The 27,385-nt window shown below is 46.1% G+C and overlaps 1 protein-coding gene across 2 annotated transcripts in view; it reads left to right on the forward strand.

Moving 5' to 3' along the window:
* vgll4b (vestigial-like family member 4b) overlaps nucleotides 1-27,385 on the forward strand; it is a 140,054-nt gene that overhangs the window by 33,692 nt on the left and 78,977 nt on the right. The window contains exon 1 of one of the 2 annotated variants that reach the window (XM_055869908.1): nucleotides 25,918-26,475. The exons of the other annotated variant lie outside the window; for it this stretch is intronic. Coding sequence (XP_055725883.1) covers nucleotides 26,394-26,475 — 82 coding nt within the window. The 5' untranslated portion in view covers nucleotides 25,918-26,393. Of the gene's footprint in view, nucleotides 1-25,917; nucleotides 26,476-27,385 lie in introns of those variants that run through there. 2 annotated transcript variants of the gene reach the window in all.

Genomic DNA, 27,385 nt, shown 5'->3' on the forward strand with positions numbered 1-27,385 from the left:
TAGGGGGGTGGGACAGACCCATGGCTAAAACACGAGGTGACCTTCGGGGAGTTGAGGTTAGAGGTCAATGAGGTCAGAGTGCAGCTGTTGAACTGTATCTTAGAGTGAGAGCAGAGCGGCAATGCAGCTAGCTGTGTGTGTGTGTGTGTGTGTGTGTGTGTGTGTGTGTTGAACTGTATCTGAGAGCAGAGGGGGAGCTGTACAGGTCAGGAATGCAGCATGAGGACTGTTTTGCGATGTGTGTGTGTTGTGTGTTGTGTGATGTGTGTGTGTGTGTGTTGTCGGATGTCTGTCTGGAAGAGAGGTATGATTGACTAAGATGGTTTTGTAAATAACACCACTTGTACAGTTACTGGCCTAAACGCAATAGCCCATAATGTCAAAGTGGAATTGTGTTTTCAGAATTTTTTTACAAATTAATTAAGAATAAAAAGCTTGAATCAATAACTATTCAACCCCGTTGTTATGGCGATGCCTAAATACGTTCAGGAGTAAAGGTACTTTACTCAGTACTTTGTTGAAGCACCTTTGGCAGTGATTATAGCCTTGAGTATTCTTGGGTTTGATGCTACAAGCTTGGCACACCTGTATTTGGGGAGTTTGTCCCATTCTTCTCTGCAGATCATCTCAAGCTCTGTCAGGTCGGATGGGGAGTGTTGCTGCACAGTTATTTTCAGGTCTCTCCAGAGATGTTTGATCGTGTTCAATTCCAGGCTCTGGCTAGGCCACTCAAGGACATTCAGAGACTTGTCCCGAAGCCACTCCTGCGTTGTCTTGGCTGTGTGCTTAGGGTCGTTGTTCTGTTGTAAGGTAAACCTTCACACCAGTCTGAGGACCTGAGTGCTATGGAGTAAGTTTGCATTAAGGATCTCTCTGTACTTAGCTCCATTCATCTTTCCCTCGATCCTGACTAGTCTCCCAGTCCCTGCCGCTGTAAAACATACCCACAGCATGATGCTGCCACCACCATGCTTCACCGTAGGGATGGTGCCAGGTTTCCTCCAGACATGACACTTGGCATTCAGGCCAAAGAGTTCAATATTGGTTTCATCAGGCCAGAGAATCTTGTTTCTCATGGTCTGAGAGTCCTTTAGGTGCCTTTTTGCAAACTCCAAGTGGGCTGTCATGTGCCTTTTACTGAGGAGTGGCTTCCGTCTGGCCACTTTACCATAAAGGCCTGATTGGTGGAGTGCTGCAGAGATGGTTGCCCTTCTGGAAGGTTCTCCCATCTCCACAGAGGAGCTCTGTCAGAGTGACCATCAGGTTCTTGGTCACCTCTCTGACCAAGTCCCTTCTCTCCCGATTGCGGTTCCAAACTTCTTCCATTTAAGAAAGATGGAGGCCACTGTGTTCTTGGGGACCTTCAAAACTGCAGAATTTGTTTGGTACTCTTCCCAAGATCTGTGCCTCGACACAATCCTGTCTCAGAGCTCTACGGACAATTCCTTCAACCCCAAGGTTTGGATTTTGCCTTGACATACACTGTCAACTGTGGGACCTTGTATAGACAGGTGTGTGTGCCTTTCCAAATCATGTCCAATCAATTGCATTAACCACAGGTGGACTCCAATCAAATTGTAGTAACATCTCAAGGATGATCAATGGAAACAGGATGCACCTGAGCTCAATTTCGAGTCTCATAGTCTGAATATTATTGTAAATAAGGTATTTGTTTTTATTTTTAATACATTGGCTAAAATTTCTAAAAACCTGTTTTCGCTTTTTCATTATGGGGTATTGTGTGTAGATTGAGGATAAAAAATGTGTATATATATATATATTTATATATATTTTCTAACACAGGCAGTTAGAAAAGCCAAGGCTAGCTTTTTCAAGCAGAAATTTGCTTCCTGCAACACAAACTCAATAAGGTTCTGGCACACTGTAAAGTCCATGGAGAATAAGAACACCTCCTCCCAGCTGCCCACTGCACTGAAGATAGGAAACACAGTCACCACTGACAAATCCACTATAATTGAGAATTTCAATAAGCATTTTTCTACGGCTGGCCATGCTTTCCACCTGGCTACCCCTACCCCGGTCAACAGCACTGCACCCCCCCACAGCTACTCGCCCAAGCCTTCCCCATTTCTCCTTCTCCCAAATCCAGTCAGCTGATGTTCTGAAAGAGCTGCAAAATCTGAACCCCTACAAATCAGCCGGGCTAGACAATCTGGACCCTTTCTTTCTAAAAGTATCTGCCGAAATTGTTGCAACCCCTATTACTAGCCTGTTCAACCTCTCTTTCGTGTCGTCTGAGATTCCCAAAGATTGGAAAGCAGCTGCGGTCATCCCCCTCTTCAAAGGGGGGGACACTCTAGACCCAAACTGCTACAGACCTATATCCATCCTACCCTGCCAAGTCAACAAACAGATTACCGACCATTTCGAATCCCACCACACCTACTCCGCTATGCAATCTGGTTTCAGAGCTGGTCATGGGTGCACCTCAGCCACGCTCAAGGTCGTAATTGATATCTTAACCGCCATCGATAAGAAACAATACTGTGCAGCCGTATTCATTGGCCTGGCCAAGGCTTTCGACTCTGTCAATCACCACATCCTCATCGGCAGACTCGACAGCCTTGGTTTCTCAAATGATTGCCTCGCCTGGTTCACCAACTACTTCTCTGATAGAGTTCAGTATGTCAAATCGGAGGGTCTGTTGTCCGGGCCTCTGGCAGTCTCTATGGGGGTGCCACAGGGTTCAATTCTTGGACTGACTCTCTTCTCTGTATACATCAATGATGTCGCTCTTGCTGCTGGTGAGTCTCTACGCAGACGACACCATTCTGTATACTTCTGGCCCTTCTTTGGACACTGTGTTAACTAACATCCAGATGAGCTTCAATGCCATACAACTCTCCTTCCGTGGCCTCCAATTGCTCTTAAATACAAGTAAAACTAAATGCATGCTCTTCAACCGATCGCTGCCTGCGCCTGCCCGCCTGTCCAGCATCACTACTCTGGACGGCTCTGACTTAGAATATGTGGACAACTACAAATACCTAGGTGTCTGGTTAGACTGTAAACTCTCCTTCCAGACCCACATCAAACATCTCCAATCCAAAGTTAAATCTAGAATTGGCTTCCTATTCCGCAACAAAGCATCCTTCACTCATGCTGCCAAACATACCCTTGTAAAACTGACCATCCTACCAATCCTCGACTTCGGTGATGTCATTTACAAAATAGCCTCCAGTACCCTACTCAATAAATTGGATGCAGTCTATCACAGTGCCATCCGTTTTGTCACCAAAGCCCCATATACTACCCACCACTGCGACCTGTACGCTCTCGTTGGCTGGCCCTCGCTTCATACTCGTCGCCAAACCCCCTGGCTCCAGGTCATCTACAAGACCCTGCTAGGTAAAGTCCCCCCTTATCTCAGCTCACTGGTCACCATAGCAGCACCCACCTGTAGCACGCGCTCCAGCAGGTATATCTCTCTGGTCACCCCCAAAACCAACTCTTCCTTTGGCCGCCTCTCCTTCCAGTTCTCTGCTGCCAATGACTGGAACGAACTACAAAAATCTCTGAAACTGGAAACACTTATCTCCCTCACTAGCTTTAAGCACCAGCTGTCAGAGCAGCTCATAGACTACTGCACCTGTACATAACCCATCTACAATTTAGCCCAAACAACTACCTCTTTACCTACTGTATTTATTTATTTTGCTCCTTTGCACCCCATTATTTCTATCTCTACTTTGCACCTTCTTCCACTGCAAATCAACCATTCCAGTGTTTTACTTGCTATATTGTATTTACTTTGCCACCATTGCCTTTTTTTTGCCTTTACCTCCCTCATCTCACCTCATTTGCTCACATTGTATATAGACTTATTCTTCTAATGTATTATTGACTGTATGTTTGTTTTACTCCATGTGTAACTCTGTGTTGTTGTATGTGTTGAACTGCTTTCCTTTATCTTGGCCAGGTCGCAATTGTAAATGAGAACGTGTTCTCAACTTGCCTACCTGGTTAAATAAAGGTAAAATAAATACAAATTGTACCCCACACATACAATTATATGTAAAGGTCCTTAAGTTGACTAGTGAATTTCAAGCACAAAGACCACAAAGGGTTTTCCAATGCCTTGCAAAGAAGGGCACCCATTGGTAGATAGGTAAAAAAAGAAAATCCTAGATGGAAAACTTATTAACAGATTAACCCTTCAGCAGGATAATAACCTAAAACACAAGGTCAAATCTACACTGGAGTTGCTTACCAAGACGACATTGAGTGTTCCTGAGTGGCCAAGTTACAGTTTTGACTTAAATCTGATTTGAAAATCTATGGTAAGACTTGAAAATGGTTGTCTAGCAATGATCAACAACCAATTTGACAGAGCTTGAGTCATTTTTTTTTTTAATGAATAATGTGAAAATATATGAAATATTGTACAATCCCGGTGTGGAAAGCTCTAAGAGATTTACCCAGAAAGACACTCAGCTGTAATCGCTGCCAAAGGTGATTCTGACATGTTTTTACTCAGGGGTGTGAATAATTATGTAGATTAGATTTCTGTATTTAATTTTCAATAAATTAGAAAACATTTCTAAAAACATGTTTTCACTTTGTAGTGGTGTGGGTGTGTGTGTGTGGGGGGGGGGGGGGGTGGCTAAACTAATCAATTTAATACACTTTGAATTTAGGCTGTAACACACAACAAAATGTGGATTAATTCAACGGGTATGAATACTTTCTGAAGGCACTGTATTCTGGTACACCATGCTTGAGCCGTGCACACAATCCAAACGATGCTATTTACAATATGCTCAGACCGAACTGGTTTTAACAAAATACACAACATTATACAAAAAAGGTATGTGGACATCCCTTCAAATAAGTGAATTCAGCCACACCCGTTGTATAAAATCGAGCACACAGCCATGCAATCTCCATAGACAAACATTGGCAGTAGAATGGCCCCTTACTGAAGAGCTCAGTGACTTTCAACGTGGCATCGTCATAGGATGCCACCTTTCCAACGAGTCAGTTCGTCAAATTTCTGCCCTGCTAGAGCTGCCCCGGTCAACTGTTATTGTGAAGTGGAAACGTCTAGGAGCAACAACGTTTTATCTGTGAAGTGGTAGGCCACACAAGCTTGCTAGCTAACTACATCACCTCATATTGGGGTTTCTACCTTATTTCCTGAGTATCTTTCACAGCCAAGGGACTCCATACATACACAATATACTAAGATGAGTCCCAACTGGCACCCTATTCCCAAAATAGTGCACTACTTTTGACCAGGTAATGTTTATAGGTAATAGGTGTTTTGACCCAGGTTAATGGGTATAGGTAATAGGTGTTTTGACCCAGGTTAATGGGTATAGGTAATAGGTGTTTTGACCCAGGTTAATGGGTATAGGTAATAGGTGTTTTGACCCAGGTTAATGGGTATAGGTAATAGGTGTTTTGACCCAGGTTAATGGGTATAGGTAATAGGTGTTTTGACCCAGGTTAATGGGTATAGGTAATAGGTGTTTTGACCCAGGTTAATGGGTATAGGTAATAGGTGTTTTGACCCAGGTTAATGGGTATAGGTAATAGGTGTTTTGACCCAGGTTAATGGGTATAGGTAATAGGTGTTTTGACCCAGGTTAATGGGTATAGGTAATAGGTGTTTTGACCCAGGTTAATGGGTATAGGTAATAGGTGTTTTGACCCAGGTTAATGGGTATAGGTAATAGGTGTTTTGACCCAGGTTAATGGGTATAGGCAATAGGTGTTTTGACCCAGGTTAATGGGTATAGGTAATAGGTGTTTTGACCCAGGTTAATGGGTATAGGCAATAGGTGTTTTGACCCAGGTTAATGGGTATAGGTAATAGGTGTTTTGACCCAGGTTAATGGGTATAGGTAATAGGTGTTTTGACCCAGGTTAATGGGTATAGGTAATAGGTGTTTTGACCCAGGTTAATGGGTATAGGCAATAGGTGTTTTGACCCAGGTTAATGGGTATAGGCAATAGGTGTTTTGACCCAGGTTAATGGGTATAGGCAATAGGTGTTTTGACCCAGGTTAATGGGTATAGGCAATAGGTGTTTTGACCCAGGTTAATGGGTATAGGCAATAGGTGTTTTGACCCAGGTTAATGGGTATAGGCAATAGGTGTTTTGACCCAGGTTAATGGGTATAGGTAATAGGTGTTTTGACCCAGGTTAATGGGTATAGGTAATAGGTGTTTTGACCCAGGTTAATGGGTATAGGTAATGTGGTGTTTTGACCCAGGTTAATGGGTATAGGTAATGTGGTGCCGTTTTGACCCAGGTTAATGGGTATAGGTAATGTGGTGCCGTTTTGAAATGCAGCCTATGGATCTATGGCTCCATACACTCCCTGCTGTCACACAAGACCTTCTTGAACGTTCTATAATCCGTCAAGAGAATGGTGAGAGCAACAGGCTGTAGATTTATGAAGGTGGTGCAAATGACAAACATGTCTTTTTTTTCTTTTTTTCTCGAATCTAGACATTTTTTTTTCTACAACAAACATTACCCTGAGAATTTGACTAAGGAAAGTAAGAAACCAGGAAGTGAATTTAGAGAGCCAAAGTAAGAAACCAGGAAGTGAATTTAGAGAGCCAAAGTAAGAAACCAGGAAGTGAATTTAGAGAGCCAAAGTAAGCAACAGTAACACCCTGTTTTGTTAACCTTTAATTTCGGTTGCTGAGGCATTCTGAACCAAACACAGGCGAAAGGGGCCCATCGAGAGACCAAACCAGGGCCTGTATTCATTAAGCGTCTCCAACCCCCACCCTGTTCATATAACCTTGTTCGTTATGATCAAAAAGGTGAAACTGGCCCTAGATCAGCACTCCCAGTGTCAGACTCTTTGTGAATACAGGCCCAGATCTCACACACACCAAAAAGGATTAATTAGTCGTTCAGACTCGATTCCACGGTTTTCATCTGGCCTCTCATCAGTGAGATTACAGATCCTCTTTTAACTTCTCTCTCACACAACCCTAAAGGGATTTAGAGAGTGGGTGTGGTCTATTCACACCGAAGACCCCACACCTTCAACTCCTCCCACCTCTCCTTAGTCCAAACTAACACTGAAGATCCCTAACCCAAACCTTCACAACTCCTCCCACCTCCCCTAGTCCAAACTAACACTGAAGATCCCTAACCCACATCTTCAACTCCTCCCACCTCCCCTAGTCCAAACTAACACTGAAGATCCCTAACCCACACCTTCAACTCCTCCCACCTCCCCTAGTCCAAACTAACACTGAAGATCCCTAACCCACATCTTCAACTCCTCCCACCTCCCCTAGTCCAAACTAACACTGAAGATCCCTAACCCAAACCTTCAACTCCTCCCACCTCCCTTAGTCCAAACTAACACTGAAGATACCTAACCCACACCTTCAACTCCTCCCACCTCCCCTAGTCCAAACTAACACTGAAAATCCCTAACCCACATCTTCAACTCCTCCCACCTCCCCTTAGTCCAAACTGAAGATCCCTAACCCAAACCTTCAACTCCTCCCACCTCCCCTAGTCCAAACTAACACTGAAGATCCCTAACCCAAACCTTCAACTCCTCCCACCTCTCCTTAGTCCAAACTAACACTGAAGATCCCTAACCCAAACCTTCACAACTCCTCCCACCTCCCCTAGTCCAAACTAACACTGAAGATCCCTAACCCACATCTTCAACTCCTCCCACCTCCCTTAGTCCAAACTAACACTGAAGATACCTAACCCACACCTTCAACTCCTCCCACCTCCCCTAGTCCAAACTAACACTGAAGATCCCTAACCCACATCTTCAACTCCTCCCACCTCCCCTTAGTCCAAACTAACACTGAAGATCCCTAACCCAAACCTTCAACTCCTCCCACCTCCCCTAGTCCAAACTAACACTGAAGATCCCTAACCCAAACCTTCAACTCCTCCCACCTCCCCTAGTCCAAACTAACACTGAAGATCCCTAACCCAAACCTTCAACTCCTCCCATCTCCCCTAGTCCAAACTAACACTGAAGATCCCTAACCCAAACCTTCAACTCCTCCCATCTCCCCTAGTCCAAACTAACACTGAAGACTTCCCTCTTCCTCACAAACCTGCCCAACCTCACCCCATAACCCCCTCCTCTCCCCCTCCCAACCCAATTCCAGACTAAAGACAAGTTCTATCTGAAGAGTCCATTGTCTGGTGTTTCACACATTGTGCAGAATGCAGAACTCTCCATCAGGCCAGGTGTAGAACACTGATCCCATCCAGACTATGGCAACATGTTAAATGTGCAAACAGAAGGGAAAAAACTCCAGACCACCTTTACTCCACACACAGAGACACAGTGTAGCCTAGTGGTTAGAGCGTTGGACTAGTAAGCGAAAGGTTGCAAGATCAAATCCCCGAGCTGACAAGGTACAAATCTGTCATTCTGCCCAAGAACAAGGCAGTTAACCCACTGTTCCCCGGTAGGTCGTCATTGTAAATAAGAATTTGTTCTTAACTGACTTGCCTAGTTAAATAAAGGTAAAATGTTAAAAAAATATATAAAACATACAAAACTCTCCCTCGCCCTCCATTTGGTAAATCTGACCATAATTCTATCCTCCTGATTCCTGCTTACAAGCAAAAAAATGTAAAGCAGGAAGCACCAATAAACAAGTGGTCAGATGAAACAGATGCTAAAGAAGAAGCTACAGGTGGCATTGAGGAGTACACCACATCAGTCATTGGCTTCATTAATAAGTGCATTGATGACTTCGTCCCAAACAGTGACCATACGTACATACCCCAACCAGAAGCCATGGATTACAGGCAACATCTGCACTGAGCTAAAGGCTAGAGCTGCTGCTTTCAAGGAGCGGGACTCTAACCCGGAAGCTTATAAGAAATACCGCTATGCCCTCCGACGAACCATCAAACAGGCAAAGCATCAATACAGGACTAAGATCAAAACGTACTACACCGGCTCTGACGCTCGAAGGATGTGGCAGGGCTTGCAAACAATTACAGACTACAAAGGGAAGCACAGCCGAGAGCTGACCAGTGACACAAGGCTACCAGACGAGCTAAACTACTCTATGCACGCTTCAAGGCAAGTAACACTGAAACATGCATGAGAGCACCAGCTGTTCCGGAAGACTGTGTGATCACTCTCTCCGCAGCCGATGTAAGACCTTTAAACAGATCAACATTCACAAGGCCGCAGGGCCAGACGGATTACCAGGACGTGTGCTGCGAGCATGCGCTGACCAACTGGCAAGTGTCTTCACTGACATTTTCAACCTCTCCCTGTCCGAGTCTGTGATACCAACATGTTTTAAGCAGACCACCATAGTCCCTGTGCCCAAGAACACTAAGGTAACCTGCCTAAATGACTACCGACCCGTAGCACTTACGTCTGTAGCCATGAAGTGCTTTGAAAGGCTGGTCATGGCTCACATCAACACCATTATCCCAGAAACTCTAGACCCACTCCAAGTTGCATACCGCCCCAACAGATCCACAGATGATGCAATTTCTATTGCACTCCACACTGCCCTTTCACACCTGGACAGAATTAACACCTATGTGAGAATGCTATTTATTGACTACAGCTCAGCATTCAACACCATAGTGCCCTCAAAGCTCATCACTAAGGTAAGGACCCTGGGACTAAACACCTCCCTCTGCAACTGGATGCTGGACTTCCTGACGGGCCGCCCCCAGGTGGAAAGGGTAGTTAACAACACATCCGCCACGCTGATCCTCAACACAGGGGCCCCTCAGGGGTGCGTGCTCCATCCACTTCTGTACTCCCTGTTCACTCATGACTCTATGGCCAGGCACGACTCCAACAACATTAAGTTTGCTGATGACACAACAGTGGTAGGCCTGAACACCAACAATGACGAGACTATCGGGAGGAGGTCAGAGACCTGGTTGTGTGGTACCAAGACAACAACCTCTCCCTCAATGTGATCAATACAAAAGAGATGATTGTGGATGACACGAAAAAGAGGACCGAGCACGCCCCCCATTCTTAACGACGGGGCTGCAATGGGGCAGGTTGAGAGCTTCAAGTTCCTTGGTGTTCACATCACCAACAAACTAGAATGGTCCAAACACACCAAGACAGTGGTGAGGAGGGCACAACAAAACCTTTTCCCCTCAGGAGAATTAAAAGATTTGGCATGGGTCCTCAGATTCTCAAAAGGTTTTACAGCTGCACCATCGAGAGCATCCTGACGGGTTGCATCACCGCCTGGTATGGCAACTGCTGGGCCTCCGACCGCAAGGCACTACAGAGAGTAGTGTGTACGGCCCAGTACATCACTGGGGCCAAGCTTCCTGCCATCCAGGACTTCTATACCAGGCGTTGTCAGAGGAAGGCTCTAAAAACTCCAGCCACCCTAGTCATAGACTGTTTTCTCTGCTAAAGCACGGCAAGCGGTAACAGAGCGCCAAGTCTAGGTCCAAGAGGCTTCTAAACAGCTTCTACCCCCCCCCAAGCCGTAAGACTACTGAACATCTAATCAAATGGCTACCCAGACTATTTTCATTGCCCTCCTCTCTTTTACGCCGCTGCTACTCTCTTGTTATCTATGCGTAGTCACTTTAATAACTCTACCTACATACTACCTCAACTAACCGGTGCCCCCGCACATTGACTCTGTACCGGTACCCCCTGTATATATTCTCGCTATTGTTATTTTACTGCTGCTCTTTAATTACTTGTTACTTTTATTTATTTTTCATGTTTTTTTTTTAAATTGCAATGTTGGTCAGGGACTTGTAAGTAAGCATTAGCGTGTGACTTGATTTGACTGCTGGCTGCTATTGTCTTCTATGGTGGCTAGGGTTAGGAGGTAAGACCACACACACACTGTCTTAATAGGACTGGGCCAGTCTGTCAGACATTTCAGCAGACAGGCAGGCAGGCCAGTGTATGACCAGGAAGACTCTCTATGACGTGTGTGTGTTCAGAGAGAAACATGGGCGTCTACTTCAACATCAGTAGTTTTCAGCAAATGAGAGCTTGATATGTCAGATTATATACATTTCCACCATGATTGACTGTATTCTACTGTAAAGTGACTATTACTGTTAAGTGTTCATGACACACAGACACACAGACACACAGACACACAGACACACACACACTGCATCTGGTGTAATTCTACCCCCCCCCCCCAGCCTAACAGTTTAGCTACACTACATGCTGTTCTACCTGCGACTCATAAACCAACTCAAATCTGTCCCTCTAGTCTTCCTCTGAGTTTTTTTTTGGGTGATATCTGCAAGCTAAAATGCTTGATTTTGCTCTTTGAAATTATGTGACGATTTTGTCAAATTTGTTTGACTGAACTATATTATTTGTTTAAAACCACTACATTAAAGGACTGGAACTTCTGACAACCATACTATTGACCAGGACTAAAGGACTGGAGGATACATTGAGAAGGGATTAGTTGTTAGATAGCTAGTAGCTACAAGTTTAGGAGTTTGTGTTAGGAGTGTTTTGCTACCAGTCTGAAGTCATTAGCTAGTAGCTACAAGTTTATAATTGTTATAGTTTGAACTTGACATGGACTGAAATAGTTACGTTATTCATTTTGGGTGACGGTATCAACTCACTTTTTAATACGTTTTGAGCTAATATTCTATTAAGAGGAACAAGGACTCTAAGCAGTAGAACATTTTGAGGTGGCCCGGTACTTCGGTGAACTTCTGCCCAAGTCAAGTACTGGTAATGACTACAGGTTTAGAAGGGTTTTACAATAGAGCAGGTCAGGACATTTCCAAGGAAGAGGTGTGTCTCAATAACAACAGAAGGGATGGGTGTGTGTGTGTAGGTGTGTGTGTGTGTAGGCGCGTGTGTGTGTGTGTAGGCGCGTGTGTGTGTGTGTAGGCGCGTGTGTGTGTGTGTAGGCGCGTGTGTGTGTGTGTAGGCACGTGTGTGTGTGTGTAGGCACGTGTGTGTGTGTGTAGGCACGTGTGTGTGTGAGTCTGTGTGTGTAGGTGTAGGTGTGTGTGTGTAGGCGCGTGTGTGTAGTTGTAGGTGTGTGTGTGTGTGTAGGCGTGTGTGTGTGTGTGTAGGCGTGTGTGTGTGTGTGTGTGTGTGTGTGTGTGTGTGTGTGTGTGTGTAGACGTGTGTGTGTGTGTAGACAGCCCAGGTTTTATAGGTTTCAAAATGAAACGGGCCCCAGTTGCCCCCACAGACTGTGTGGTGTGACCACAGCAGCAAACTTAAGCCGAGACAAGGAGGGGGTGGGCACAACCATGCTGACCACAGGGAAGGTTGGAATGAGTGGGGCTTGGATTTGGCTGCCATAGCAACGTAGTAATACCAGGGGCTGCAGCCCAGTAGGAGCCCAGCAGCATGAGTTACATTAGTTCTGTAATACCCTCACACTGACCTCTCATACTGCTAGTTGAACTACCCTCACACTGACCTCATACTGCTAGTTGAACTACCCTCACACTGACCTCATACTGCTAGTTGAACTACCCTCACACTGACCCCTCATACTGCTAGTTGAACTACCCTCACACTGACCTCATACTGCTAGTTGAACTACCCTCACACTGACCTCATACTGCTAGTTGAACTACCCTCACACTGACCTCATACTGCTAGTTGAACTACCCTCACACTGACCTCATACTGCTAGTTGAACTACCCTCACACTGACCTCTCATACTGCTAGTTGAACTACCCTCACACTGACCTCTCATACTGCTAGTTGAACTACCCTCACACTGACCTCTCATACTGCTAGTTGAACTACCCTCACACTGACCTCTCATACTGCTAGTTGAACTACCCTCACACTGACCTCTCATACTGCTAGTTGAACTACCCTCACACTGACCTCTCATACTGCTAGTTGAACTACCCTCACACTGACCTCATACTGCTAGTTGAACTACACTCACACTGACCTCATACTGCTAGTTGAACTACCCTCACACTGACCTCTCATACTGCTAGTTGAACTACCCTCACACTGACCTCATACTGCTAGTTGAACTACCCTCACACTGACCTCTCATACTGCTAGTTGAACTACCCTCACACTGACCTCATACTGCTAGTTGAACTACCCTCACACTGACCTCATACTGCTAGTTGAACTACCCTCACACTGACCTCATACTGCTAGTTGAACTACCCTCACTGACCTCATACTGCTAGTTGAACTACCCTCACACTGACCTCATACTGCTAGTTGAACTACCCTCACACTGACCTCTCATACTGCTAGTTGAACTACCCTCACACTGACACCTCATACTGCTAGTTGAACTACCCTCACACTGACCTCTCATACTGCTAGTTGAAGTACCCTCACACTGACCTCTCATACTGCTAGTTGAACTACCCTCACACTGACCTCTCATGCTGCTAGTTGAACTACCCTCACACTGACCTCTCATGCTGCTAGTTGAACTACCCTCACACTGACCTCATACTGCTAGTTGAACTACCCTCACACTGACCTCTCATACTGCTAGTTGAACTACCCTCACACTGACCTCATACTGCTAGTTGAACTACCCTCACACTGACCTCATACTGCTAGTTGAACTACCCTCACACTGACCTCATGCTGCTAGTTGAACTACCCTCACACTGACCTCTCATACTGCTAGTTGAACTACCCTCACACTGACCTCATACTGCTAGTTGAACTACCCTCACACTGACCTCATACTGCTAGTTGAACTACCCTCACACTGACCTCATACTGCTAGTTGAACTACCCTCACACTGACCTCTCATACTGCTAGTTGAACTACCCTCACACTGACCTCTCATACTGCTAGTTGACCTACCCTCACACTGACCTCATACTGCTAGTTGACCTACCCTCACACTGACCTCATACTGCTAGTTGAACTACCCTCACACTGACCTCATACTGCTAGTTGAACAACCCTCACACTGACCTCTCATACTGCTAGTTGAACTACCCTCACACTGACCTCTCATACTGCTAGTTGAACTACCCTCACACGGACCTCATACTGCTAGTTGAACTACCCTCACACTGACCTCATACTGCTAGTTGAACCACCCTCACACTGACCTCTCATACTGCTAGTTGAACTACCCTCACACTGACCTCATACTGCTTGTTGAACTACCCTCACACTGACCTCATACTGCTAGTTAAACTACCCTCACACTGACCTCATACTGCTAGTTGAACTACCCTCACACTGACCTCTCATACTGCTAGTTGAACTACCCTCACACTGACCTCTCATACTGCTAGTTGAACTACCCTCACACTGACCTCTCATACTGCTAGTTGAACTACCCTCACACTGACCTCTCATACTGCTAGTTGAACTACCCTCACACTGACCTCATACTGCTAGTTGAACTACCCTCACACTGACCTCATACTGCTAGTTGAACTACCCACACACTGACCTCATACTGCTAGTTGAACTACCCTCACACTGACCTCATACTGCTAGTTGAACTACCCTCACACTGACCTCATACTGCTAGTTGAACTACCCTCACACTGACCTCATACTGCTAGTTGAACTACCCTCACACTGACCTCATACTGCTAGTTGAACTACCCTCACACTGACCTCTCATACTGCTAGTTGAACTACCCTCACACTGACCTCATACTGCTAGTTGAACTACCCTCACACTGACCTCATACTGCTAGTTGAACTACCCTCACACTGACCTCATACTGCTAGTTGAACTACCCTCACACTGACCTCATACTGCTAGTTGAACTACCCTCACACTGACCTCTCATACTGCTAGTTGAACTACCCTCACACTGACCTCTCATACTGCTAGTTGAACTACCCTCACACTGACCTCATACTGCTAGTTGAACTACCCTCACACTGACCTCATACTGCTAGTTGAACTACCCTCACACTGACCTCATACTGCTAGTTGAACTACCCTCACACTGACCTCTCTTACTGCTAGTTGAACTACCCTCACACTGACCTCATACTGCTAGTTGAACTACCCTCACACTGACCTCATACTGCTAGTTGAACTACCCTCACACTGACCTCATACTGCTAGTTGAACTACCCTCACACTGACCTCATACTGCTAGTTGAACTACCCTCACACTGACCTCATACTGCTAGTTGAACTACCCTCACACTGACCTCATACTGCTAGTTGAACTACCCTCACACTGACCTCATACTGCTAGTTGAACTACCCTCACACTGACCTCTCATACTGCTAGTTGAACTACCCTCACACTGACCTCTCATACTGCTAGTTGAACTACCCTCACACTGACCTCTCATACTGCTAGTTGAACTACCCTCACACTGACCTCTCATACTGCTAGTTGAACTACCCTCACACTGACCTCATACTGCTAGTTAAACTACCCTCACACTGACCTCATACTGCTAGTTGAACTACCCTCACACTGACCTCTCATACTGCTAGTTGAACTACCCTCACACTGACCTCATACTGCTAGTTGAACTACCCTCACACTGACCTCTCATACTGCTAGTTGAACTACCCTCACACTGACCTCTCATACTGCTAGTTGAACTACCCTCACACTGACCTCATACTGCTAGTTGAACTACCCTCACACTGACCTCATACTGCTAGTTGAACTACCCTCACACTGACCTCATACTGCTAGTTGAACTACCCTCACACTGACCTCTCATACTGCTAGTTGAACTACCCTCACTCTGACCTCTCATACTGCTAGTTGAACTACCCTCACACTGACCTCTCATACTGCTAGTTGAACTACCCTCACACTGACCTCATACTGCTAGTTAAACTACCCTCACACTGACCTCTCATACTGCTAGTTGAACTACCCTCACACTGACCTCTCATACTGCTAGTTGAACTACCCTCACACTGACCTCTCATACTGCTAGTTGAACTACCCTCACTGACCTCATACTGCTAGTTGAACTACCCTCACACTGACCTCATACTGCTAGTTGAACTACCCTCACACTGACCTCTCATACTGCTAGTTGAACTACCCTCACACTGACCTCTCATACTGCTAGTTGAACTACCCTCACACTGGCCTCTCATACTGCTAGTTGAACAACCCTCACACTGACCTCTCATACTGCTAGTTGAACTACCCTCACACTGGCCTCTCATACTGCTAGTTGAACAACCCTCACACTGACCTCATACTGCTAGTTGAACTACCCTCACACTGACCTCATGCTGCTAGTTGAACTACCCTCACACTGACCTCATTCTGCTAGTTGAACTACCCTCACACTGACCTCATGCTGCTAGTTGAACTACCCTCACACTGACCTCATACTGCTAGTTGAACTACCCTCACACTGACCTCATACTGCTAGTTGAACTACCCTCACACTGACCTCTCATACTGCTAGTTAACTACCCTCACACTGACCTCTCATACTGCTAGTTGAACTACCCTCACACTGACCTCATACTGCTAGTTGAACTACCCTCACACTGACCTCTCATACTGCTAGTTGAACTACCCTCACACTGACCTCTCATACTGCTAGTTGAACTACCCTCACACTGACCTCATACTGCTAGTTGAACTACCCTCACACTGACCTCTCATACTGCTAGTTGAACTACCCTCACACTGACCTCACACTGACCTCTCATACTGCTAGTTGAACTACCCTCACACTGACCTCATACTGCTAGTTGAACTACCCTCACTGACCTCTCATACTGCTAGTTGAACTACCCTCACACTGACCTCATACTGCTAGTTGAACTACCCTCACACTGACCTCTCATACTGCTAGTTGAACTACCCTCACACTGACCTCTCATACTGCTAGTTGAACTACCCTCACACTGACCTCATACTGCTTGTTGAACTACCCTCACACTGACCTCATACTGCTAGTTGAACTACCCTCACACTGACCTCTCATACTGCTAGTTGAACTACCCTCACACTGACCTCTCATACTGCTAGTTGAACTACCCTCACACTGACCTCATACTGCTAGTTAAACTACCCTCACACTGACCTCATACTGCTAGTTAAACTACCCTCACACTGACCTCATACTGCTAGTTAAACTACCCTCACACTGACCTCTCATACTGCTAGTTGAACTACCCTCACACTGACCTCATACTGCTAGTTGAACTACCCTCACACTGACCTCATACTGCTAGTTGAACTACCCTCACACTGACCTCATACTGCTAGTTGAACTACCCTCACACTGACCTCATACTGCTAGTTGAACTACCCTCACACTGACCTCTCATACTGCTAGTTGAACTACCCTCACACTGACCTCATACTGCTAGTTGAACTACCCTCACACTGACCTCATACTACTAGTTGAACTACCCTCACACTGACCTCTCATACTGCTAGTTGAACTACCCTCACACTGACCTCATACTGCTAGTTGAACTACCCTCACACTGACCTCATACTGCTAGTTGAACTACCCTCACACTGACCTCATACTGCTAGTTGAACTACCCTCACACTGACCTCTCATACTGCTAGTTGAACTACCCTCACACTGACCTCATACTGCTAGTTGAACTACCCTCACACTGACCTCATACTGCTAGTTGAACTACCCTCACACTGACCTCATACTGCTAGTTGAACTACCCTCACACTGACCTCATGCTGCTAGTTGAACTACCCTCACACTGACCTCTCATACTGCTAGTTGAACTACCCTCACACTGACCTCTCATACTGCTAGTTGAACTACCCTCACACTGACCTCATACTGCTAGTTGAACTACCCTCACACTGACCTCATACTGCTAGTTGAACTACCCTCACACTGACCTCATACTGCTAGTTGAACTACCCTCACACTGACCTCATACTGCTAGTTGAACTACCCTCACACTGACCTCATACTGCTAGTTGAACTACCCTCACACTGACCTCTCATACTGCTAGTTGAACTACCCTCACACTGACCTCATACTGCTAGTTGAACTACCCTCACACTGACCTCTCATACTGCTAGTTGAACTACCCTCACACTGACCTCATACTGCTAGTTGAACTACCCTCACACTGACCTCTCATACTGCTAGTTGAACTACCCTCACACTGACCTCTCATACTGCTAGTTAACTACCCTCACACTGACCTCTCATACTGCTAGTTAACTACCCTCACACTGACCTCTCATACTGCTAGTTGAACTACCCTCACACTGACCTCTCATACTGCTAGTTGAACTACCCTCACACTGACCTCATACTGCTAGTTGAACTACCCTCACACTGACCTCTCATACTGCTAGTTGAACTACCCTCACACTGACCTCTCATACTGCTAGTTAACTACCCTCACACTGACCTCTCATACTGCTAGTTGAACTACCCTCACACTGACCTCATACTGCTAGTTGAACTACCCTCACACTGACCTCATACTGCTAGTTGAACTACCCTCACACTGACCTCATACTGCTAGTTGAACTACCCTCACACTGACCTCATACTGCTAGTTGAACTACCCTCACACTGACCTCTCATACTGCTAGTTGAACTACCCTCACACTGACCTCATACTGCTAGTTGAACTACCCTCACACTGACCTCATACTACTAGTTGAACTACCCTCACACTGACCTCTCATACTGCTAGTTGAACTACCCTCACACTGACCTCATACTGCTAGTTGAACTACCCTCACACTGACCTCATACTGCTAGTTGAACTACCCTCACACTGACCTCTCATACTGCTAGTTGAACTACCCTCACACTGACCTCATACTGCTAGTTGAACTACCCTCACACTGACCTCATACTGCTAGTTGAACTACCCTCACACTGACCTCTCATACTGCTAGTTGAACTACCCTCACACTGACCTCATACTGCTAGTTGAACTACCCTCACACTGACCTCTCATACTGCTAGTTGAACTACCCTCACACTGACCTCTCATGCTGCTAGTTGAACTACCCTCACACTGACCTCATACTGCTAGTTGAACTACCCTCACACTGACCTCACACTGCTAGTTGAACTACCCTCACACTGACCTCACACTGCTAGTTGAACTACCCTCACACTGACCTCATACTGCTAGTTGAACTACCCTCACACTGACCTCTCATACTGCTAGTTGAACTACCCTCACACTGACCTCTCATGCTGCTAGTTGAACTACCCTCACACTGACCTCATACTGCTAGTTGAACTACCCTCACACTGACCTCATACTGCTAGTTGAACTACCCTCACACTGACCTCATACTGCTAGTTGAACTACCCTCACACTGACCTCATACTGCTAGTTGAACTACCCTCACACTGACCTCATGCTGCTAGTTGAACTACCCTCACACTGACCTCATGCTGCTAGTTGAACTACCCTCACACTGACCTCTCATACTGCTAGTTGAACTACCCTCACACTGACCTCTCATGCTGCTAGTTGAACTACCCTCACACTGACCTCTCATGCTGCTAGTTGAACTACCCTCACACTGACCTCATACTGCTAGTTGAACTACCCTCACACTGACCTCATGCTGCTAGTTGAACTACCCTCACACTGACCTCATGCTGCTAGTTGAACTACCCTCACACTGACCTCATGCTGCTAGTTGAACTACCCTCACACTGACCTCATACTGCTAGTTGAACTACCCTCACACTGACCTCTCATACTGCTAGTTGAACTACCCTCACACTGACCTCATACTGCTAGTTGAACTACCCTCACACTGACCTCATACTGCTAGTTGAACTACCCTCACACTGACCTCATACTGCTAGTTGAACTACCCTCACTGACCTCTCATACTGCTAGTTGAACTACCCTCACACTGACCTCTCATACTGCTAGTTGAACTACCCTCACACTGACCTCATACTGCTAGTTGAACTACCCTCACACTGACCTCTCATACTGCTAGTTGAACTACCCTCACACTGACCTCTCATACTGCTAGTTGAACTACCCTCACACTGACCTCTCATACTGCTAGTTGAACTACCCTCACACTGACCTCTCATACTGCTAGTTGAACTACCCTCACACTGACCTCATACTGCTAGTTGAACTACCCTCACACTGACCTCATACTGCTAGTTGAACTACCCTCACACTGACCTCTCATACTGCTAGTTGAACTACCCTCACACTGACCTCTCATACTGCTAGTTGAACTACCCTCACACTGACCTCATACTGCTAGTTGAACTACCCTCACACTGACCTCATACTGCTAGTTGAACTACCCTCACACTGACCTCTCATACTGCTAGTTGAACTACCCTCACACTGACCTCATACTGCTAGTTGAACTACCCTCACACTGACCTCTCATACTGCTAGTTGAACTACCCTCACACTGACCTCATGCTGCTAGTTGAACTACCCTCACACTGACCTCATGCTGCTAGTTGAACTACCCTCACACTGACCTCATACTGCTAGTTGAACTACCCTCACACTGACCTCACATACTGCTAGTTGAACTACCCTCACACTGACCTCTCATACTGCTAGTTGAACTACCCTCACACTGACCTCTTACTGCTAGTTGAACTACCCTCACACTGACCTCTCATACTGCTAGTTGAACTACCCTCACACTGACCTCTCATACTGCTAGTTGAACTACCCTCACTGACCTCATACTGCTAGTTGAACTACCCTCACACTGACCTCTCATGCTGCTAGTTGAACTACCCTCACACTGACCTCATACTGCTAGTTGAACTACCCTCACACTGACCTCATACTGCTAGTTGAACTACCCTCACACTGACCTCATACTGCTAGTTGAACTACCCTCACACTGACCTCATACTGCTAGTTGAACTACCCTCACACTGACCTCTCATACTGCTAGTTGAACTACCCTCACACTGACCTCTCATACTGCTAGTTGAACTACCCTCACACTGACCTCTCATGCTGCTAGCTGCAGAATTGACCCAGGAAACAGCAGAGGGAGCACGCACCTTTCCACATCGTCTGTGGACCTATTGGGGCGGTGAGCAAATTGAAGTGGGTCTAGGGTGTCAGGTAGGTTGGAGGTGATATGATCCTCGACTAGTCTCTCAAAGCACTTCATGATGACAGAAGTGAGTGCTACGGGGTGATAGTCATTTTGTTCAGTTACCTTCGCTTTCTTGGGATACAGGAACAATGGTGGCCATCTTGAAGCATGTGGGGACAACAGGCTGGGATAGGGAGAGATTGAATTTGTCCCTAAAGACACCAGCCAGCTGGTCTGCGCGTGCTCTGAGGACGCGGCTAGGGATGCCGTCTGGACAGACATCCTTGCGAGGGTTAACACGCCTAAATGTCTTACTCTCGTCGGTCACGGAGAACGAGAGCCCACAGTCCTTGTTAGCGGGCTGCGGGCTTCTCTCTGTACGATTTTGTATTTCATATATCTTTGTCTATTGGATGTTCTTATAAGCACTTTAGTATTTCCTAGAGTTATTAAAGTGACTATGCATAGATAATAACAGAGGGTAGCAGCGGTGTAAATGAGGGGGGGGAGAATGCAAATAGTCTGGGTAGCCATTTGATTAGCTGTTCAGGAGTCTTATGACTTGGGGGGGTAGAAGCTGTTGATCCGTCTTATGGCTTGGGGGGGTAGAAGCTGTTCAGGAGTCTTATGACTTGGGGGGGGGGGGTAGAAGCTGTTCAGGAGTCTTATGACTTGGGGGGGGGGGGGGGGGGGTTAGAAGCTGTTCAGGAGTCTTATGGCTTGGGGGGGGTAGAAGCTGTTTAGGAGTCTTATGGCTTGGGGGGGTAGAAGCTGTTCAGGAGTCTTATGGCTTGGGGGGGGGGGGTAGAAGCTGTTCAGGAGTCTTATGACTTGGGGGGGTAGAAGCTGTTCAGGAGTCTTATGACTTGGGGGGGGGGGGTAGAAGCTGTTCAGGAGTCTTATGGCTTTGGGGGGGGGGGGTAGAAGCTGTTCAGGAGTCTTATGGCTTGGGGGGGGGGGGGTAGAAGCTGTTTAGGAGTCTTATGGCTTGGGGGGGGGGGGGGGGGGGGGTAGAAGCTGTTTAGGAGTCTTATGGCTTGGGGGGGGTAGAAGCTGTTTAGGAGTCTTATGGCTTGGGGGAGGTAGAAGCTGTTCAGGAGTCTTATGGCTTGGGGGGGTAGAAGCTGTTCAGGAGTCTTATGGCTTGGGGGGGTAGAAGCTGTTCAGGAGTCTTATGGCTTGGGGGGGGGGGGTAGAAGCTGTTCAGGAGTCTTATGACTTGGGGGGGTAGAAGCTGTTTAGGAGTCTTATGGCTTGGGGGAGGTAGAAGCTGTTCAGGAGTCTTATGGCTTGGGGGGTAGAAGCTGTTCAGGAGTCTTACGGCTTGGGGGGGTAGAAGCTGTTCAGGAGTCTCTTGGACCTAGACTTTACGCTCCGGTGCCGCTATCTGAAAATGTAATGTTTTTGATCGTTTGGAAGTTTAGTGAAGCCCGTTCATTTTCAATGAAAGAAGTGAAGTGGGGGATGGGGGGGGAGTTGGAATAAGCTGGACTTTATTCATATACCCAGCGAAGTCGCGTCGTGATTGACTAATCGAAGCTCACTATAGCTTCCAGCCCCTACTGGATTGGCTGTTGATACCTAGCAGTACATCGCATGCTTGCTAGCACCCACACGAAGGCAAAGCTAGCGTGACTATAGTAGGTCACTGTTGTTAGCCATACAGTACGCCTTTGCAAAAGTGATTCCTCATTATGACATGATCGACTTTACCCTGTATATCTAAAATATGACCATATACACTGATTGTTTGGTGAACCTGAACAATCAAAATATCAAATGTATTTATAAAGCCCTTCTTACATCAGCTGATATCTCAGTGCTGTACAGAAACCCAGCCTAAAACCCCCAAACAGCAAGCAATGCAGGTGTAGAAGCACTGTGGCTAGGAAAAACTCCCTAGAAAGGCCAAAACCTAGGAAGAAACCTAGAGAGGAACCAGGCTATGAGGGGTGGCCAGTCCTCTTCTGGCTGTGCCGGGTGGAGATTATAACAGAACATGGCCAAGTTGTTCATAGATGACCCTACAGGGTCAAATAATAATCATCACAATACAGTCTATTGTAAGCCCCGTGTAGAGGGTCTAGTCAGATGAGCGAGGATGATGTAGTTCTACTAGTCTGGCTGTTCCCATCACCTCCCTATCTGACCTTTTTCCTCCTCTGTATTGTCAGGTATTACTACTTCGCCAGGCTCAAACACAGTGTAGTGACTTTAACTCAACTAAATGGTTCAAGACTTAGGTTTGACAGTCGCTAGATCAGGGTTTAGGTCCCAGTTAGGGAATTCACTTCAATGTCTGTTTTTTAACCAGGTCAGTTGACTGAGAATACATTCTCATTTACAGCAACGACCTGGGGAATAGTTACAGGGGAGATGAATGGGCCAATTGGAAGCTGGGGGGTAATTAGTTGGCCACGATGGTATGAAGGCCAGATTGGTAATTTAACCAGGACACCAGGGTTAACACTCTACTCTTATGATAAGTGCCATGGGATCTTTTGCAACCACAGAGAGTCAGGACCCCTGTTTAACGTCCCATTGGAAAGACGTCACCCTTCACAGGGCATTGGGATATTTGTCCCTAATCACTGCCCTGGGGCATTGGGATATTTGTCCCTAATCACTGCCCTGGGGCATTGGGATATTTGTCCCTAATCACTGCCCTGGGGCATTGGGATATTTGTCCCTAATCACTGCCCTGGGGCATTGGGATATTTGTCCCTAATCACTGCCCTGGGACATTGGGATATTTGTCCCTAATCACTGCCCTGGGGCATTGGGATATTTGTCCCTAATCATTGCCCTGGGACATTGGGATATTTGTCCCAATCACTGCCCTGGGACATTGGGATATTTGTCCCTAATCATTGCCCTGGGACATTGGGATATTTGTCCCTAATCATTGCCCTGGGACATTGGGATATTTGTCCCTAATCATTGCCCTGGGACATTGGGATATTTGTCCCTAATCATTGCCCTGGGACATTGGGATATTTGTCCCTAATCATTGCCCTGGGACATTGGGATATTTGTCCCTAATCATTGCCCTGGGACATTGGGATATTTGTCCCTAATCATTGCCCTGGGACATTGGGATATTTGTCCCTAATCACTGCCCTGGGACATTGGGATATTTGTCCCCAATCACTGCCCTGGGGCATTGGGATATTTTATTTCAGACCAGAGGAAAGGGTGCCTCCTACTGGCCCTCCAACACCACTTCCAGCAGCATCTGGTCTCCCATCCAGGGACTGACCAGGACCAACCGTGCTTAGCTTCAGAGGCAAGCCAGCAGTGGACTGCAGGGTGGTATGCTACTGTTTAGTAAACATAATTTACTAACGGCTCATATCATACGCCTATGTATATGCTTGTGAAAAGAAGAGATGCACTTGTAGTCAATGTCTGCTGTGGTTTTTGACCCTGTGTTTCTATCGCGAATTAGCTTCCAAGAACTGTGACAAAGCTGTTAGCTGTGAATGAAATGTCTGTTTTTGTTGACATGTTGGCCGTGAAAGCCGTCTGTCAGGTAGTGGTTTTCTGTACCACTAGAGGGCAGTAGAACATCACTGTACATTGTCCTGGAATAACTTTGTAAACTCGGCAACTGATTTCTACATGGATTTACTTTGTAAATAAGGTCTAATTTAATATTCGGTAAGATATTTGGTCAATTATCAGGACATTTGCAATTTTTTGTCTCCTATTAAAATGAAGAAATCATGTGGTATTTAAAGATTTGAGTAGTGGATTTTGAGGAACGGTTCTATAACAATAGAGAACACTACAGAATTATAGGTGCCAAACTGTTTTGTCTTGAAGAACACAATAGTTCCATAAGGTCACAGTGAATGTCCCATCTGTTTGGAAGCAGGAACCAGGTTGAATGCATTTCTGAATAGAGCTCTCTTTGTATGTTGTTTTGGCCAAGACCACACCGTTTCCTGTCTGCCAAATTTTACATGGGCTACTAACCCCTCCTTGTTTTTTTGCTTTTCTTTCTCCTCGCTCTCTCCCACACTCACTGGCTCCCACCTCCTCTTCAGGGCCGGATTACCGCATTTGGGGCAAGCCCCCCCCCCCCCCCCCCCCCCTTCCCCCTCCGCACACACAAATAAAAAAAATCTGCAAACTCACACTATTTCAACACATTATGCCATTGTGTAGAGAAAAATGTGCAAGTTTATGAGATTCTACACATTCTGTCTTGATGCTAAGAAAAGGCATTTAAAGATAATTTCCTGCAATTCTTCACTTTTTGCCATGAGGCAGGGTGGAAAATTAGCAGTTTCTATGGTTCATCTCATGATTTTGTTCACATTTTGACATGAGGCTGAGAGAATTTTACAGTTTTAAAGCAAATTTCCCTGCAATTCTACACTTTTGTAAAAAAATGTCACCCCCTTTTTTCCTCCCCAATCACGATCTTGTCTCACCCGCTGCAACTCCCCAACGGGCTCGAGGGGGGCGAAGGTCGAGTCACGCGTCCTCCGAAACATGACCCGCCAATTCCGCGCTTCTTATCACCCTCTCGCTTAACCCGGAAGCCAGCTGCACCAATGTGTCACACCGTTCAACTGACGACTGAGGTTAGCCTGCAGGCGCCCGGCCCGCCACTAAGAGTCGCTAGAGCGCGATGAGACAAGTAAAGACCCCCCCCCCTTCCCGGCCAAACCCTCCGCTTATCCGGACAACTCTGGGCCAATTGTGCGCCACCCTATGGGACTCCCGGTCACAGACGGTTCTGATACAGCCCGGGATTGAACCCGGGTCTGTAGTGACACCACTGCGATGCAGTGCCTTAGACCGCTGTGCCATTCGGGAGACCCAATTCTACACTTTTTGCTATCATATGCAAATGTTTTGGTGGGGGGGGTTTGGGGGCCCCCCTGGAGTGCCCATGTGTTGGTAATCCGGCCCTGCTTCTTTTCCCTCTCTCACCCCTCACTGGTCCTGCCTGGCCCTGCATTTGGAAGGTTGGTCTTGTGAAAAAAAAAATCCCTGACATCTGAGGAGCTCCCGGGATTTAGCAAGCATGCCTAGTGGTCGCAGCCTGCTCTGAGGAAACGGGGTGTACATTCGAGTCATACCAAGCAAAGCCTGCGTGTCAGTGCAGTCGACTTTACAGCTGGCTGTAAGGTTAGGAAGAACTGGCGATACCTTTTTTTTTGTCTGAACATTTATACAATCTTTACAAGTATTATAAAAACTCAATTTTGAATTTTGTCGGGAACTATTTTAAAGCGTTTTTACCTTGATTCGATGCTATTATTTTTGCGCGTGGAAAACTTGAGCTGAAGGCTGGGCCTTTTTAGCTGCTCTGTGTCGACCGACTCGTCCACGTAAATTTAAACTGACTGCATCGTTTTCCCCTCTCGACTCGGTTGGAAGCAAAAAAAGCTGGTCTTTTTTGCTAAACTGTTAAATGCTTGTTTCAAAAATGGATCTGTTGAACTATCAGTACCTGGACAAAATGAACAACAACATCGGCATACTCTGCTATGAAGGTAAACACATTACTTTAATCAACTCCGTTATTTTGTTGATTTGGGAAACTGTTTTTACACGTGAAATTGCAACGAACAAAATGACATAAAGCATGACATTTAAAATCGCTGGTTAATTTGTTGCTTATAACTTTTATTATATTATCTGTTTTGAAAAAAGAAAAAAAAAGCTGAAATTGTATTACTTCATAAAAGTTTCATGATTTGTGTTTTAAATAAATCGGAAATATCACATCCTCCCCCCCTACTACTGCTCTAGATGTGTTGGATACTCATGGAATAATGTGTTTTCTATCGTAGAAGATATTCAACATATTACAAGTGTTAAAGTAGCAGTAAGAGTTTTTTAACTGAAACCGTATCAACTGAAATACACTTTCACGCCAGGGGATATTTCCTCTAGAAATGTGGGAATACATCTGACCTCGTTTCCATTCTGTTGCCCCCCCCCCCACCCCCCCCCCCCACTACACACCAATGTTGTACTATTGAAACTAAGATTTAAAGAAACATGTCTCTTATTGAACATCAGAGGATCCGTCATTCCCAGTGTAATTGTTATTGTTCAGTCTTGTGTGAATATCAGCTCTTACCGACACAAGTTATTATTGACTCACAGGAATGATAGAGAGGATTTGCAGAATTGATCTGATTTGCTCAATATTAGATTGTTGTATTTTGACTTATCTACCTGCTGGACAATTTGGTCATCCATTTGCGCTCGAGCGGGGGTGTGTGTGTCTCTGTGTGTGTCTCTGTGTGTGTCTCTGTGTGTGTCTCTGTGTGTGTCTCTGTGTGTGTCTCTGTGTGTGTCTCTCTATCTGTGTGTGTGTGTGTGTGTGTCTCTCTATCTGTGTGTGTCTCTGTGTGTCTCTGTGTGTCTCTGTGTGTGTCTCTGTGTGTGTCTCTG

This window comes from Salvelinus fontinalis, chromosome 18 (assembly GCF_029448725.1).
Source record: "Salvelinus fontinalis isolate EN_2023a chromosome 18, ASM2944872v1, whole genome shotgun sequence".
In the NCBI taxonomy this organism is placed as follows: Eukaryota; Metazoa; Chordata; class Actinopteri; order Salmoniformes; family Salmonidae; genus Salvelinus; species Salvelinus fontinalis.